The sequence below is a fragment of the Eutrigla gurnardus genome, assembly GCF_963514095.1.
Source record: "Eutrigla gurnardus genome assembly, chromosome: 2".
Lineage (NCBI taxonomy): Eukaryota > Metazoa > Chordata > Actinopteri > Perciformes > Triglidae > Eutrigla > Eutrigla gurnardus.
The window spans coordinates 27511487-27528432 of NC_139916.1; the positions used below are offsets into that span (position 1 = coordinate 27511487).

Below are 16946 nucleotides of genomic sequence, written 5' to 3' on the forward strand. Positions count from 1 at the left end.
CTTTTCTATCGTCAAGGAATTCATTGTTTGTGCCGCTGCTTCATCTCTGGGAACTCATTCTTCTTTGAATGTATGTTCATGACCACTGCTGTTATTGCACCCCACTGTTACGCAAATATGTATGAGTTGATGCCCGATGCCGATTGTGCCAATTCCAATTCTGCCTCCTGTCCCTCCTGGGAAAGCATAAAGGCTATGCTAAGTTAAGCTATCCTAAGTTATCTTGAGGAAGCCGCCACGGCGTCTGTATTATGTCTAGGTTAAAGGTAAGAACTTTGTGTTCGGCCCTGAGAGACACGCTTGTGTCTTGTTTGTGACCTCGCCTCACCTGGAGAAGCACACACTTAATAACTAAGATTAAATGTGAACCTATTCATAAAATGACATGTATTAATCTTACACTGAGGGAATCGGGTATAGAGAAAATTCCCTCGCACCCACCAGCACAATTTCCTGGCCAATAAGAAATTCTATATGGGGATTGGAAGAAATGTGATGATGCCTGTATGGGTCCTACCTTCTCTTCAAATGTAAACACAGATATCTGTGTCCATGTCATTCTCAGGTCAATGCCTCTCCCTCGCTGACCTCCAGCACAGCCAACGACCGCATCCTGAAGTACAACCTCATCAACGACACCCTCAACATCGTCACGCCAAACGGGGACATCCCAGACTGCCGCTGGAATCGCAGCCCACCCGGGGAGGCCCTGGGCAACTATCAAGTCCTGTGAGTGACATTTAAATCTCTGGGTCGCATTCAGACAACGTAAGCAACCTCTAACTGTTCAGGAGGGCCACATAGCTGCTAAAAGTATCAGTGCAAAGTGAAAGTGCATCTTCCACAGTTACTTAGCTCTAGCAAGTCTCTATTGTAAAATGAGTGGAGGGTAGTAGAAATATCAGACATCGTTAGTTTGCTGGTTCAAATGTGACTTAAGGGAGAAGCTTTTAACTGTGTCTTATGGTACATTAGACAATCCCACCTGAATCAAGGACATGTTAAACTGTAGAGTTTTATTATATGATGAAAATACATAAATTACCAATATATGTCATTCATAGCATTGATAGCAGCAATTAAGTTCAGTGTTACCTCAGGTAAAACACCGTATTTGGCTCATGCATTCTCTTTACAAATGCTTATGTCTCATGGATCGATATGATCAACTAAACTTAACTAAATGTTGTCTTGAATCCATGTTATGATTTTAGCTTCATCAGGCACACTGGCTCAGCTGCTGACGTTCTGGGTTGGCTGGGAGAAGCTTCCTCCTGAACTGAAAGTGGAGATTTCTGGTGGAACCCTTCCTACGTCCTCCACATGCTTTGAAACACTAAAGCTGCCAGCTCATTTCAAAGCCTACATTGACTTTGAGAAAGCACTTGTCGCTGCCATAAATAGTACACAGACTGGATTTGGACTTGTTTAAGTTGTTTTTCAGACAGATGTCATTGAATGCACTGTTCACTAGGTGAGGTCAATTGACACAAGTTCAGTGTCTTTGAAAACATTTAACATACTGTGAAGTAGTTTACAATTTATTTTTTATTCAACACATTTTTTCCATTAACTGAAACCAAACAGTTCTGCATATTCAGCTTTCTGTGTTAACAAAATAACATTCATGTTATTCATTCTGTGGCCAATAATGAGACGGAAAGAAAAGGAGTGTGTTAATGTTCATGAAGTAGTTTGCAGTAGTGTGCATAAACTCCCTTTTATGAGCTTTAAAGTAAAACAGCTCTTTTTTCTTTTTAAGGAAAGCAAACTTTTACAGTGTATGCTTGCTTGTTTTAAGATGCTGAATAAAAGCATGGGTTGGACATCAGTCTGCTATGATTCTCAACAAAACCTGCACAGTCTCTACATATAATCCAAGTGCATCAGTTACAGAAACTCCTGGAGCTGGCAAAATGGCAACCTCCTCGTCTGAGAGCTCACGGGCCAGCAGAACCTCAGGGACTGGCACAGTGCCTCCATGAAGTCTGTGAGGTCCGTTCCAGTCGATCCCATAGTCTTCATAATCCTGAATGGATGACAAGCATGATCAATCTTCTATATGTTGCCTATTCAGTTTTGTAAAATATAGTTATGCATATTATGCACCATAGAAACTACAGCTCAGAGGTTGGTCTTTGAAAGCTCAGGAGACTTTGAAGAGACTATAACCATTTAAAGTGGCACATTATTTTCTCCTATAATTCCTTTGGGGAAACAGACAGTTCAAAAAAGTGTTGAAGTTGATCTTTTTTTTAACCTCGGTAGGAACTTCCATAGGCCCTTGCTCTCTGTATCTTCTCCAGAGTTGCTGTGGTGACTGATTCCTTTCGGTTCTAAGACCATGAAGGTTCCAAGCATCTCTGAAAGAGTTGAGGCTTTGCTGGATTTGTGGAAGGAAGATCCGGTGCAGTGCGAAAAGATGGACTTCATTGTCTGGATTCAGTGATCTTCCAATGAAGTAAAGATCTGATAGAAAAGGTCCAGAGCATGTTCATAAACATCTCTCCACATCCTCTCTATTCTGTGTTTAGGATGAAAATGACAAGGTGTTAATTGAGGTGTGACATATGCTAAAGAAGTACATTCAACTGGTACGTTTGTTGTGTGAGCGTAGTTGCCGTAACATTTATTTACCGCTGATAGTGGACACTTCTGCCTGTGATGTGCGAATTCCTGTCGGTACCTCTGCTCCTGATCATGGATTCTGCTACATCTGCTTTCTCTCCCCCTTTATCTGACCGTGATGGCAGCCCATACAGCAGTGATAAAGCTCTGTAAGAACATACTAGCTCTATTATTGCCAGCCACAGTCAGGTAGACCACTAAACGACTGAATCCATCCACCCCACCATGGACAACGAGTCTCCACCTGTCAGGCAATTGTGGACACACAAAAAAGCACAATTTTATTATAAAAAACATTCTAATGACATCTATAAAATGATGCATTGTTTATTGTCCATCTCTGACCTAATGAGCTTATGGTTGCCATCTATATGCCATAAAGAGTTTGGGCCAGGAACAGAATACTGCCGTCGCCTTAATACACGTAGCCTTAGACGTCTCATATGGACTCCCTCTGCATCGACTGCGCAAAGACTCTTGCAGTCTTGAGACTGAGGGGAGGAAAATACAATAAATAACTGGCAAAAAAATACTAGCCTTCGAAGGCCTTCGGAGACTCCTCCGAAGGCTGCAGACCCTGAATTGGGACACAGTCTTTCGGATTCAAGACTTCCGACCAAATCAATGGATTAGACTAGATTCGCATTATCCCCGCCCACTGACTTTGATGGGCGAGTTTGACAGATAAAATAAATTCATGAAGCACTGCAACACAGGACCATGAAATAATTAGTTAAATAGTGAAACAATTATGTGGTTTTTTTACATTAAACAAATTGGTATTTTAATGAATTAATGACACATTTAATTAATCAATGACCCATTTAATTAATTCTTTAGTGGTGTATTTAATGATTTAATTATGGCACTTTTAGTCCTCCATAGGCTTTAGGCAATATGTCGCCTGATTGAAATGTTAATTGTCTAGTTTTGCTTATTTAACGTTTATTTCAGTTCTAATGAATGAATATTTAAAATGAGCATTTTAATTCAATAACCTAACCTGAGCTAATCTGCTCCGGAGCAGGTCACTGATTTTAGAGCCTTTTTATAGGGTCCCCCCATGATACAGTTTGTTTTATGAGATGTTGTACAGAGGGAAATAAGAGTAGAACTTCAATTTGTCATGTATAGTTGTACTCTAATATATTTTGATTAGAAGTATTTTTTATCAGGTAGGCTATATTATATTGGGTAAAATAGGCTATAACGTTATTGATGGTGTTATTAGCTAGTTCAAGGGTTAAAGGAGGTGGGGGGATGTGTCAAAGCTAAATAAATACACAGTAAAAATGATTGTTTTTGTCAATGGAGTCTGGTGTATTTGGTGAGAGCTAGCTGCCGTTTTTGGTTTGAAGAAGTAAATAACAACCTGAGCCTGTCGGTAGCAACAACAACAGAACATGATGCTTTAGCTTCTATCTTCATCTTTTTAACTTGTTTTTCACCTATGAGTCGATTTGACATCCTGGATGAATCCATCCAAAGCTAGATTTAAAGTAAATAAATCCATCCAACTTTCCTGTCTACGTCTCTCTGACATCACTTTCTGTTTTTCAAAGTTTTATCCGCATAAAGGCTCCCCCTGGTCCACACACCAGAGCTACTGCAAAAGAACGCTGTTCAGCTACAGGAAGTCTGTGACAGCACTGGCAAGTGGGCAACGATAGAGAAACTGGAGCAGCGTGATTGGAAGGAACGGCCTCCCTGATCTAATCCGAGTGGTCGTTTGTTATTGGACTTCTGTGCTAGTCATAGCCTTTCCTTTACTAAAGTATCGTCTAGTGTTTCCAAAACGTGGAAGTAACTGATTGCAAAAAGGAGCACAAGAAAAAAAAAAACATTTTACTCAGCGAACAGCATTGACATAAGTGAATGAGGTTAAAGTCATTGATCTACTTCAACCACTAGGTGGAGACAAACAGCCAGCATTGTTTCTGCCAATCATAGCTGCACACATTCATCTGTCCTCAGCAGTAACAGTAGTTTTCAACAGTTTACATCCTGAGCTACACACTCAGACACGTGTGTTTTCTGGACATGACATCTGCAATAAAAAGTGTTGTGTGTGCAGCAACCTTCTGGATTCTGGTGTGAAGCTGTTAACAAAGTGTCTTAGTAATTAACAAAGAGGTGAGAAGATCATCAAAACAAAACAGACTCGTTACCTCAGTTTAAATCCAGTTGAGAGGAGTTATCTATTTCTTTCTTCTTGATATTACTTTTTTAAATAAATGGACCATATTCAACGAAATGAACATCATGTTTTATTGAAGAAGATGTGAAACTAGAGATTGAGACCATAAACTCATGTTTACTGAGATAATAAATCAAGAGAGAAGTAGAGTCATTTTCTCATAGACTTCTATACAATGTGACTTCTTCTTGCAACCAGAGGAGTCGCCCCTTGATGGCCAGAAGAGAGAATGCAAGTTTAAGCTACTTAAGCATTGACTTCACTCTTCAGAACCAGAGGTTGCCTCCGGGTCCATACTCACTCACGTGTTCACGCATTCATCATTCCCATATAACCGACACAGACCAGCTTACTCGATGTCTGACTTGGTCTCTGCTCATGTGAGACGAATGAATGTCAGTCATTTTGTGTCGTCACTGAACTAGCCTACTCGAGCGATAGTTTGAAAATGGGGCTGTTAGCAAAAAAATGTCTCTGACTTCCTATGTTTTAGGGCACTAGATCATAACATTCTGACATTCAAACAAAGAGTGGTGGGTAAATACAATGCATTTTAAACCTTATCGAGATAGTAGTAGTAATAATAATGTTACTCCCCCCAAAACAATCACAATCCCTTCAGTAAACCCGCCCCCGTCTGTCACTTCAGAACTTTGGTTCCGACATGAGTTATGACTCACTTCAAGCCCCTAAGACTTGTAACTTCAAAGAAAACAAATAAAACAAAACAAAGGCAGTTGACATTAAATCGTTCTTATGTCTTACTATTTATATGTATTAACTTGTGTATGTATTACTATGTATGTGTATTAACTCATTGATTGATTCAAATATGTATTAACTTATTTATTTATTTAACCTATTTATTCAACTGTCCTTGATGGCAGCTACAAATAACGATAATTCATAGGACTTATATAGTGCATGTTTGGGTGCTCAAAAAGACTTAAGATGAGATGTTGGAAAAATACAAATACAGAATACAAAAATAAAATACAAGATATAAGTTGATGGGGAGTTACCACACCATTGCCTATTTAGACCTTCATCAACACAACCCTATTTATACATGATTCACTGAGGGTTTACTGAGGCACTCTACAATGATATAGAGTCAATAACAAATCCAATCTCCTGCTGATCAGAAATGAATTACTGCAGCTTTATTTGAAGTGTAATAAGTCGAGACAGAAGCCTCAATGGAAACATTAGAAAGGGACGATGTTTAAATCTGAGACGTAAAAAAAAAATTCAAGCAAAGAAAGTTCAAGGCAGGTTCATCGATACAGCATATTTCAGCACGTCAATTCAAAGTGCTCTACATAAAACCTCAAAGGACAAAGTGCAAATGAAACACATTGGAGAAGGACAATTTTATAAACAGTCATCGTAGAGCCAAGATACACTATATTGCCAAAAGTATTCACTCACCCATTCAAATAATTGAAATCAGGTGTTCCAATCACTTCCATGGTCACAGGTGTATAAAAGCAAACACCTAGGCATGCAGACTGTTTCTACAAACATCTGTGAAAGAATGGGTCGCTCTCAGGAGCTCAGTGAATTCCAGCGTGGTACTGTGATAGGATGCCACCTGTGCAACAAGTAAATGTCCTCACTCCTAAATATTCCACAGTCAACTGTCAGTGGGATTATAACAAAGTGGAAGCGATTGGGAACGACAGCAACTCAACAAGAAGTGGTAGATCACGTAAAAAGATGGAGCGGGGGCCAGCGGATGCTGAGGCACATAGTAGGCAGAGGTCACCAACTTTCTGCAGAGTCAATCGCTACAGACCTCCAAACTTCATGTGGCCTTCAGATTAGATCAAGAACAGTGTAGAGAGCTATTAGCACACCCCTAAGTTTGCTGATATTGAGCAGATGAAAGAAACATGATTTAGTAAGTGATTTAATGAGTTTCAAATGACAGAGATTTGTCAAATGTCATTCCAAGGTTTGTCAGGCTTGGGCAGACAGCTCCTGACAGGGACCCAATGCTTTGGTTAATCATAGGTAGACTTCTGTCAGTAGCTATGATTAGCACCTCTGTCTTGTTGGTATCTAACTGTAGAAAGTTTTCTGCCATCCATTTATAGCATCAATGCAGTCAAGGAGTCTTGAAAGACTGGCCGTCTCAATTTGTCTAAAAGTGAAATGAAGTTGTATATCATCTGCATAAAAGTAATGTTTGATGGTAAAACTGCGTATGATCTGAGCGAGAGGCAGAATATATAGGGTGAATTGAATGGGGCCTAACACTGAACCCTGTGGAACACCACATGACAGAGGTAAGGATGTGGAGAGAAAGTCTCCAGATGAAACTGCAAAACTCCTATCAGTAAGATATGACGTAAACCAGTCTAGGGCAGTACCTGAAACACCCAACCAATCATGTAATCTCTTGATCAGTAGATGGTGATCAACAGTATCAAAGGCAGAGCTAAGGTCAAGGAGCACAAGTGATGAGCAATATCCACCGTCAGAGGCCATCTGAATATCATTATGCACCCTTAACAGAGCTGTCTCTTTTGAGTGCCTTTTCCCAAAACCAAAGTGAAATTTCTCATAAAGTTCCAAATTCCCAAGAAAAGCTGTGAGTTGGTTAGCCACAACCTTTTTCTATTTTTTTGGAGGTTGTATGGCAGCACGCTTAAAATAGGAGGGGACACAGCCAAAGCACTGCTGCTGTGGAGATGGGCCTGGGAGTTTTTTTTTTCTTCTCCAGTAACTATTTACATTGCAGCCCACCACCTGTGAACCTAAACTGTATAAAGGACTGGAGACAGGCTTCTTTCATAATACATCTACTCCTGTCTAGAGGAGGAGGAGGAGGAGAAGGGAGGTAGACGGGACAAAAGAAGGAGCACAGAAAGAAACGGTGAGGAAGATGGACAGAAGAGATGCCCAGCTGGTTTGTTGCTTGCTGTCGTGTATCATCACTCAGGTGAGCCTCGTCCTCTGTGAAATGTTGGATTAGTTACAAAAGTAGTCCTTCTGTTTGTCAAAATGCAATCACTTGAAGAGGTTATCACAGAAACCAGTTGACCGCAGTCAAGTGGGCCTCTGTGATCTATGTGAATGCTTGCTTTCATCTTATCAAGATGACATTTGGGAAGGGGATGTCCCCACTGCTTTCATAATGACGTAGATTTTGTTGTCATCATGACGGGGAATCACTGCCGTAGTTGGTAATGAGTTTTACTCTAGTTTACACGAAACGGCCGTCAATGTCAATTTTTCTTTTATTCAACTTAATTTTTTTATTTATCATGTTTTTTAAAATATTGATAGAATTGACATATTGCTTTTAGACCTTTTAAAAAAAACGTCATAAAATCACATTTTATTATTAATATTATTATTATTATTATTATTATTATTATATTGTTGACATTTCAACTCGTGACGCTGTGTCTCTGAAGCCTGTCAGCGTTGAGATTGTCCTCGTGTCGCCACTGAAGAGGAGGAAACAGATGTTTGGTTCCCTGGCGTATCTTGGACTTAATATCAGCAGAGCCAGATCTCATAAAGCACTAATGCTACTGAGTGATAATGGAAATGCCAGCTGTGTCTTGTTACTCTCACTTAGGTGTGGTGCCAACTCTGTACTGGACCGTGCCAGTGCCCACCCACCATGCCGCGCTGTCCTGTTGGTGTCCCTCTGGTGGTAGACAGCTGCGGGTGCTGTCAGGTGTGTGCTAGGCAGGAGGGCGAGGCCTGCACCCACCAGCTGCCCTGTGACACCCGCCGAGGGCTGCAATGTGACTACAGCGCCAGCTTTCCGGGAGGGCCAGGACAGTGTGTCGGTGCGAACAGAATATACTCAACTAGAAACTGATTCTTTAGAGCTGCAAGTGCTACCACGACTGACAAAACTGCTATGCCACGACTATGCTAACTATGCTATCTATCATCAAAGGTAGGGAGCTACCATTGAGAGCAGAAAGCAACAAGCAGGAGTATGCTAGTTTTTGAAGAAACCCAGCCCAGTGAAACCCACCTGATTTTTTTTTTTTTATGAAAGTTTAAATATTTTCGACTTTTCAGGGCCTGGCATGGAACCTCACTGCACATCAAAAGCCCCTTAGACTGCCTTTTTGTTGCAAGAGTATTCCGCTGTTTTTCCGCCCCGTTGTCGATCTAAACGCTCGCCATGGCGGAAAGGCGTAGCAGAATATTGAGAAGAGTAAATTGAAGAGTCGTGTAAATATGCGAGACGAGCAAAAGTTCACCTTTCGTAGTTGTTTTGTTACACCAAGCAAATCAGATTTCCGACGCTCATTGATTACGTCACATGGCCGACGAGTCCATAGACGAGACCGTGGCCGCGCTGTGGGAACTCTCACTCTAAACGCACACACCACTGCGGCATTATGCCGACAACAATGTTCGATCTAAACGCACTGGTTCGCAACATATTTTGACTCGCCTTTCAGTTTTTTTTTTCAGTTCAGTTCAGTTTATTCGATTAGCATTTCATCCCCCCCCCCCTTCTCAACAGATAGAATTTACTTAATATACACAAATACATAATACAATGAGGAGTGCTAATCGAAAAGGTGTAGGCTGAAGCTCATACTTATGATGCCTACCCTTTTTACCAAAATGAATGAGAAAAGAAATTCAACAAGACAACTTTTAGACTACATGGTCTGAGTTATACCATAAGGATTTAGATCAAACAAGCATACTTTCACAACACATTTATATATTCTTTTAGTACTTTGGTTTTAAACATATTTTTGGAAGAGAAAATCGAACTACACATTCTTATTTCATCATCAGAGTTATTCCACAGGTTAACACCTGATGACAGAAATACATCGCTGTTTAATATTAGTTCTTATTTGAGGTTTTTTAAAAACACCAATCCCCTCAGTTCATACCGACTCTCTCTGATTTCATAAGCATATTATTATGCATTTTAAACATGATTTGTGCCATTTTAAATTTCACTTAATCATAAAATGTAAGGGTGTTTAACTGAATAAAAAAAGCATTCGTGGCTCTGAAGGTTTTGATCGATTTATAGTTCTCATAGCTTTCTTTTGTAATTTAAAAGTAGGTTGAGTGTTGGTTTTATATGCGTTACCCCATATCTTGACGCAGAAGGTCATATATGGAAGTAACAGAGAACAATAAATGTATATAATGACTTCTGGTTAAGGATATTTCTGCCATTATTGTGCAATCGTCTGTCTAAAAGGGGCTTATGTCACACTTGGCCTAGTCAGCCAGTCGAATCAAGCAGGAGGCACAAACACAAACCCGCTACAAAGGATCATCAGCTGGTTTAACTTGATGCCCTCAGACAGGAGGTGTTTTTGGAGCGGCTGCGCCTGTTGTGACGTGTTTCGATGTGATGAGGGCTGAAGTCATTTTTCAAGCAAAGACAATCACTTGTTTGATAAGGAGAACAGTATCTCTGGCTGGTTGGATGAATTTCCTGCAGGTTATTTGTCTGTACATGTTTCACATAACTCACCTCATAATAGGTGCAGAAGTTAACTTCCACCTCACTTCCCCTAAATCCTCCCTTTGCTGTGATCAGGTGGGAACGAGCTGGGCTGTGAGATGAATGGAAGGAGGCTGGAGGAGGGACAAGTGTTTCAACCCTCCTGTGCCCAGCTCTGCCACTGTCTGGGGGGAGGGGTGACCTGCGTGCCCCTGTGCAGTGATGATCTGCAGAGCCCCACTGATAAGTGCCCCAGCGCCCAGCTGGTGCGGCTACCAGGCCGCTGCTGCAAAGAGTGGGTGTGCAAAGGCCTGGACAACAGTATTTCCCCAAATCCATCAGCAGGTAATGTGAACCAAACAATGGTTTTCGTCTCTTAGACTTTGTGAAACCTCACTGTTGACAATATTCCTGCACATATTTTTATTACACATACACACAATATTTCTACAGCTACAAAAAGTTTTTACATGTGTACAGAATATTTTTTACAGCTGCAAAATTCAAATGTGCATGCACTTTATTTTCACATGCACACAAAAGGTGATATACAACTGCAGGCTGTGAAATGATTGATGAATATCATTCTGTCCAACAACAATGTGAACTGTGCTCCAGAGACTTTCTTCAGGATTTCTTCATGTTCAGTTTTCAGTTGTTTTTTTTTTGGGTTCGCAGCTAGTCCTGGTTAAACAATGGGTAATAGCAGCCTGGTCTCCTAAAAATGAGGGTTCTCCCACAACAAATCTGCTTTCAAGGGAAACATATTTAGTCATGGATGTCCGGATAAGGACATCAGGGTGGTAGATGGACTTTCACCCAGGAGACTGCTGTTCGTGTCTCATGTGAACCATTTCTGTTTTTGTTTGTTTCAATGGTCATTTTAAGCCAGACCTAACTTGCCAGATCCAGATCCAGTGGGGTTGCTGCTCGAGTTGCCGCTACTATGTTCATCAGATCCACCAATCGCTCCTCCGCAGTCCAAATATGTTCTTTTCCATTCATTGGTTGCAAAAATTCCAAGATGGCGAAATGACGAGCTTGAAATAGTCCACAAACCAATGGATGACGTCACCATGACTACGTCCACTTCTTATATACAGTGTGGTTGCAATAACCATTTTATCTAACATATTATTTTTGGTTCTTTGATGCCGACATGAAGCTTTGTGTGCTTATGTTTTCTATTCTTTTACACTGGTCCATGTCAACGTTGAATTGGGTTGATTTGAATTTGTGATTGGGCTGGAAATCTGAGCTGGCGACACCGGAGGCAGCTTTGAAATCCAGGTCAGCATGTGTTTAGACACATGGGCTCACAGTCGACTACCAGAATGTTTCAGGATTCAACACCAAAGAAGAGTCAGGAAGATCAAACAGCTGTGGGAAACTATTCTTAGCAAGCTGAACACATGTTTACAACATTTCAGACCACATGTGTGCTGAATATTCTGACTCAAAGCTGACCGCTTCAAACAACTTTCAGCTTGATGCACAGGGCAAATATTTTCCTCGTCTGTGTTTCTTTCGGGTCGTAGAGCAGACGCGTCAGGACTACGGGGGTGGGCTGTCCGGACCGTTGTTTGGCTCCATCTCCAACTGTATCGAGTGGACCTCCGACTGGAGCTCCTGCTCCCACAGCTGTGGCCCAGGTGTCTCCACCCGCACCACAAACAGGAACTGGGCTTGTCGCCTGCACACTGAGACCAGACTGTGCCAGGTCCGGCCATGCCAGACTCTGCTGCCAGGTCTCCGAAGGCTTCATCCGGTCAGTGCTTAATTAAATAACACACATCAATCAGTTCCAATACTTTTCAAAGTAAAGTTCCACTGAAAAACTTGTCAATATTTTATAGATAAAACATTACAAAATCAATAATTATCTGAAAATACTGTACATTAAAAAATTTACAGTTTGTAAACTATGATGATGTACTACGTACAACAGCTTGTCAAGCTATGTAAGAATATTAATGACCAAATATGATGATTGGCTCCATTTTAATCAGATAACAATAGTTATAAAATCTATGCTCTTAATGGTAAACAGCAGCTGGTTGCTCGGCGACGGGAGAAGCAAAAGTGGCGTAAACAGGAAATCTCTGTAGAACAGACGTCTCATTTAGGAGACTGCTTGGTTCGGCCTTTGCAGTCTTAGGACGCGGCCGCTGAATTGGGACACGAGTTTAGACTTTAGAGTCAAAGGTTTGACATTATTGAGTTTTAAAATGGCCGCTACAACCAGTCCATTGGTAGTCACATGTTTAATAACTTGCAGACATTTGTGTTTGTAGATAACATCTGTGTTTGTTATCTACGCCAGCCGCTGAAGGTGAAAGTCACCAGTTAACACGATCACTGGTAAAAGGGAAACACACACTCTGAAAGAGTCATGACCCTTTCTGGATTCAGTAGAACTTCTGACAACCGCACATGTAACAACCAGACATTTAGATGCTGCTAACATTTTTAATTCAATATTTAAAGCTACCTCTGGATGGCTGGGAGTAACTCCACACTAACGTTGACAAAATCACGTAAAAAGACCTACAAGCTATGATTCAAAAACTCACCTCACTATTATAAAACTTTATTTCCTTTATCCGTATTTTTAGAGTTATTTTCTTATTTATGTCCTTTGCATGTTTAAAATGTCCTTTTTCCAATGTATTTTATTCCACGTATCACTTGTAATGCCAGAGTTTCCCTCACAGTCGATCTTTCACACAGCAGACATCTGGATTTAAACAGCAGCCTTTTTCGGTACAATATTATGATATTAAACATGTCACTGGGTCACTGTGTATTTCAGGGTCCGGGGTCGTGTGAGAGCAGCTTCAGTTCACCTCTGTCCATTCAGCTGGACCATCAGGGCTGCTGGAGCACCAGAGCCTACCGTCCCAGGTACTGTGCCTTGACGTGTCCTGAGGGACGCTGCTGCAGCCCCTCCCTCACCAGGACAGTGCAGATGGTTTTCCGTTGCCCCCACGACAGACTCGCCCATCTGCAGGTGATGATGATCGAGTCCTGCTCCTGCAGCATCTCCAACTGCCGCAGTCTCCTGTCCTGGCTATGAGATGCATCCGGCTACAACACAGATGGGCGGGTCCCATCTGTGAGGAGAGTGACCACACACAGAAAAGCTGAGCCAGCGTTTCAACATGATGAAAATATTACAATCTGGATGAGAAACATTTACTGCCAAAGGTTGGGCAAAATGTAGACTGATTTGAAAAAAAAAATGTTCTCACCATTGAGTTACATGAACCTGGACCCACTGTACACCCTATGCATATTTTAAAGGTCCAGTGTGTGGGATTCAGTGTGTAGAAGTTCTTGCCACAAATTTCATGTAATATTTATAATCATGTTTTTTATTCATAATCACTTGAAACTAAGAATAGTAATTGTGTTATTGTTAGCTTAGAATGAGCCCTCCATATCTATGTAGAGAGGCTAAGTCCCGCCCCTTCCTTGATTCAGAAATTAACAGCGAGAGACAAATAATGTTTTGATCCCGTTTGAATTGAATTCCATGAATTACACATGTTTGTCGATTTAAAATATACATTTTGCAAGTCAAGAACAGTGCATTTTGTTGTCAAACAAAGATAAGATTGTGATAATACATAATGATAAAGACTTTCCACCAACAGTTAGGTAAGTGTTGTTTCTCTGAAGCTACGATGTCTGTGTGTTGGGTACCAGGATGTAACGTTACTATAACAACAGGTCTCTCTGTGTGTTGGGTACCAGGATGTAACGTTACTATAACAACAGGTCTCTCTGTGTGTTGGGTACCAGGATGTAAAGTTACTCACACCATGCATGGGCGTCTTCACCATATATGAGGTTGGAACCCCCCCTCCTTTTAAAAAATAGTTGTTTGGACCACTTTTCATTGCTTCACGATCAAATCTGTTCCACTTTATCAGTAAGAGAATACCCACAGCAATAGGAAACCACTCCGTGTTTTCCTGCTTTCCTACACACACACCCTAAAGGCAGGGCCCACACCACACCGACTGCCCGACTCGCGTCGGTAAATGAAGTCGGGCTACTTAATATGGCCGACTCGAATAGCGGATTACACATTTGAATCGGCTGAAATGAACGCCGACGTGGGCCGATTCCAGCGACCACACCAAGGAGACTCATGTCACGGACGCCGACTCTCTCAAAGACGCCGATTTTCGGTCCGGTGTGGACTCGCCTTAAAGCACTAAAGGAAGTTTGTTTCTTGCAGCTACTTGGTCAACGAGTAAAGGCCAGCAACAGGGGCGGACTGGACATCGGTCAGATTTCAATTTCAGATGTTAGATACGATCATGGACGTATTAAAACAGGTGACGGTACGGCCCTCCGCTGTAACACTGCCGTTTAACGCATCCGCAGACAGCAGGCTCGAGGGCAGGCCTGCGCAGAATGGATCGCCGCACCATGCATGCCGGTTAGTTCTGTGTCCGACTTGATCCCGACTTGCTCTTACGTCATGAACACGTGGGCAACGATAATCTCACGACATCAAGGCGGCCGCACCTGCCTGGGACCAGCTTGTAGCACAATATAGGACAAATGGCAAAGAATCATTGAATGCATAAACAGTTAAGCAGTATGTAGGGGTAATTGATGTCTAATATGTCTAAAAGTAATCAAACTCGCTCTAACATTTCTGGATATCTTCTTAATATGTTTTTTAAAATTTAGGTTGGAATCAATGATTATGCCCAGGTATTTAAAGTTGTCAACAATTTTAATCACCTCTCCTTTGACCAAGATGTCTGGCTGTTGCTGTGCATTTCTCTTGTTGGAGAAATACATACCAAGAGTTTTGCCTACATTGACACTTTGCTTAGCACTGCAAGTTTTGATGCAGACTGTTCTCTATTCTTGGCATGCGTATAGATTACTGTATCACCCGCATACATTTGGATATGAACGTCTGAGCAAATCAGAGGCAGGTCATTAATATATCAACTAAATAAAATTGGTCCTAAAATTGATCCCTGTGCGACTCCAATTGAACTATTGGCAAATGAGGAGCATGCATCATTAATTCTGGTGAACTGCTTCCTTGAATCTAAATAAGACTCCATCCATGTCAGAGCTTTAGAGGAAAAATTAAACTTGGATAACTTTGACAACAGAACATTATGATTTACGGTGTCAAAAGCTTTTTTTAAATCAAGGAAAGCAGCACAAACAACACCCCCATTATCAAGGCTGGATTTAATTTGCTCAATAAAGTAGCGGTTTGCTGTCTCAGTTGAGTGTTTCTTTTCTAAAAACAAATTGCATAGGTGCAGTGAAAATGGCCCTGATTTAAATGGTCCATCAACTGGTCGCATACTATCACTTCAGTTACTTTAGAGATAACAGGGAGTATACCGATAGGTCTGTAGCTGGTGACATCAGTTACATCATCAGCCTTGAAAACAGGAGTTATCGCTGCCGTCTTCCAGGCCATGGGAAAAAAACGATGTTTAATAGACAAGTTGACTAGATGTGTAATTGGAGTGGAGAGGATGTTTTTATACTTCCTCACAAATGCAGAGTCACAATCAAAAACATCTTTAGCCTTAGAGTTCTTAAGATGGCCTATGGTTTTAACTATAGAGGGTTCTGTGACCTCAGATATGTTAAAAAGTGGGAGATTATCATTAGGCGATGTAATGCACTTCTCTCTGGGTCCAAATCCTTTCGCTAAGTCTTGCACAGAATCAATAAAATAATTGTTAAACTCAGAACAGATTTTGACTTTGTCTTGAGTTAAATTGCCCTGTACTTGTAGTTCAAACCTCTTATCTCTATTACTGTTATGCTCCTTTTTAAGGACCATATTAATGTTCTTCCAAGTTTGCCTACTATTTCCTTTTGAGGAAATAATGTTGATGTTGATAAAGACATTTGCTTTAGACTTTCTCAATTCTTTTCCAACTTTGTTACGCAATTGTTGAAAGGGTCTCCTATCGTGGGCTAACCCAGACCTAACTGCAGATTTTAATGCATAGTCCGTCTGCCTCATTAAAGCCTATACTTGTTCACTAAGCCAGGGCAAGTTTTGCTTTTTCTTAGAGTAAGTGATATTTCTACTGAATTCACTTTTAACTTTGTTAATCATGGTCATTAAGCTCTCAGAAGCATCATCAACGTTATCTGTGTCAAGCAACTCACTCCAAGAAAGTCGTCTGAATTGGCTTTCAAAGTCATTGATAAGCTTCTTTGGTATGACGTTAAAGACCTTTTCACTTTCCTGTTGATACTTAAACCTTTGTTTAGTTAGTTTCCTGGAGATCAGTGTCAAATTGTGATCTGATAGCCCGGTCAGAAAATTAAACATTTTAATTATTCTCTCTGCCTTGTTACTAAATATTAGATCAATCTGTGTTTGAGATGATGGAGTGATTCTAGTGGGGCCTTGGACTAATTGTGTTAAATCAAATTGGTTTGTAATATCTTTGAGTTTTTTTTCTTTTTTCTTTCTCCATCCAGTATAAAATCACCAAGTAAAATTAGTTCTTTGTTTCTGTCAAATTCTTTCAAGTTTTCTCAAGTATTCATATGATCCTATCTACCAACATGTCTTTTACTGTCATTTGTATATATACAAATGACAGTAAAAGACATGTTGGTAGATAGGATCATTCGTACTGCCATACATTC

At 40.9% G+C, this 16946-nt stretch overlaps 1 protein-coding gene across 1 annotated transcript; it reads left to right on the forward strand.

The window, feature by feature from the left end:
• Positions 1–7686: 7686 nt before the first annotated feature.
• On the forward strand, positions 7687–13393 carry LOC311028514 (CCN family member 5-like). Its single transcript, XM_084033135.1, has 5 exons — positions 7687–7772; positions 8418–8634; positions 10380–10628; positions 11822–12051; positions 13096–13393. The coding sequence occupies exons 1-5, from the start codon at positions 7716–7718 to the stop codon at positions 13357–13359; spliced, it is 1017 nt and encodes a 338-aa protein (XP_083889261.1). The 5' UTR covers positions 7687–7715; the 3' UTR covers positions 13360–13393.
• Positions 13394–16946: the final 3553 nt, after the last annotated feature.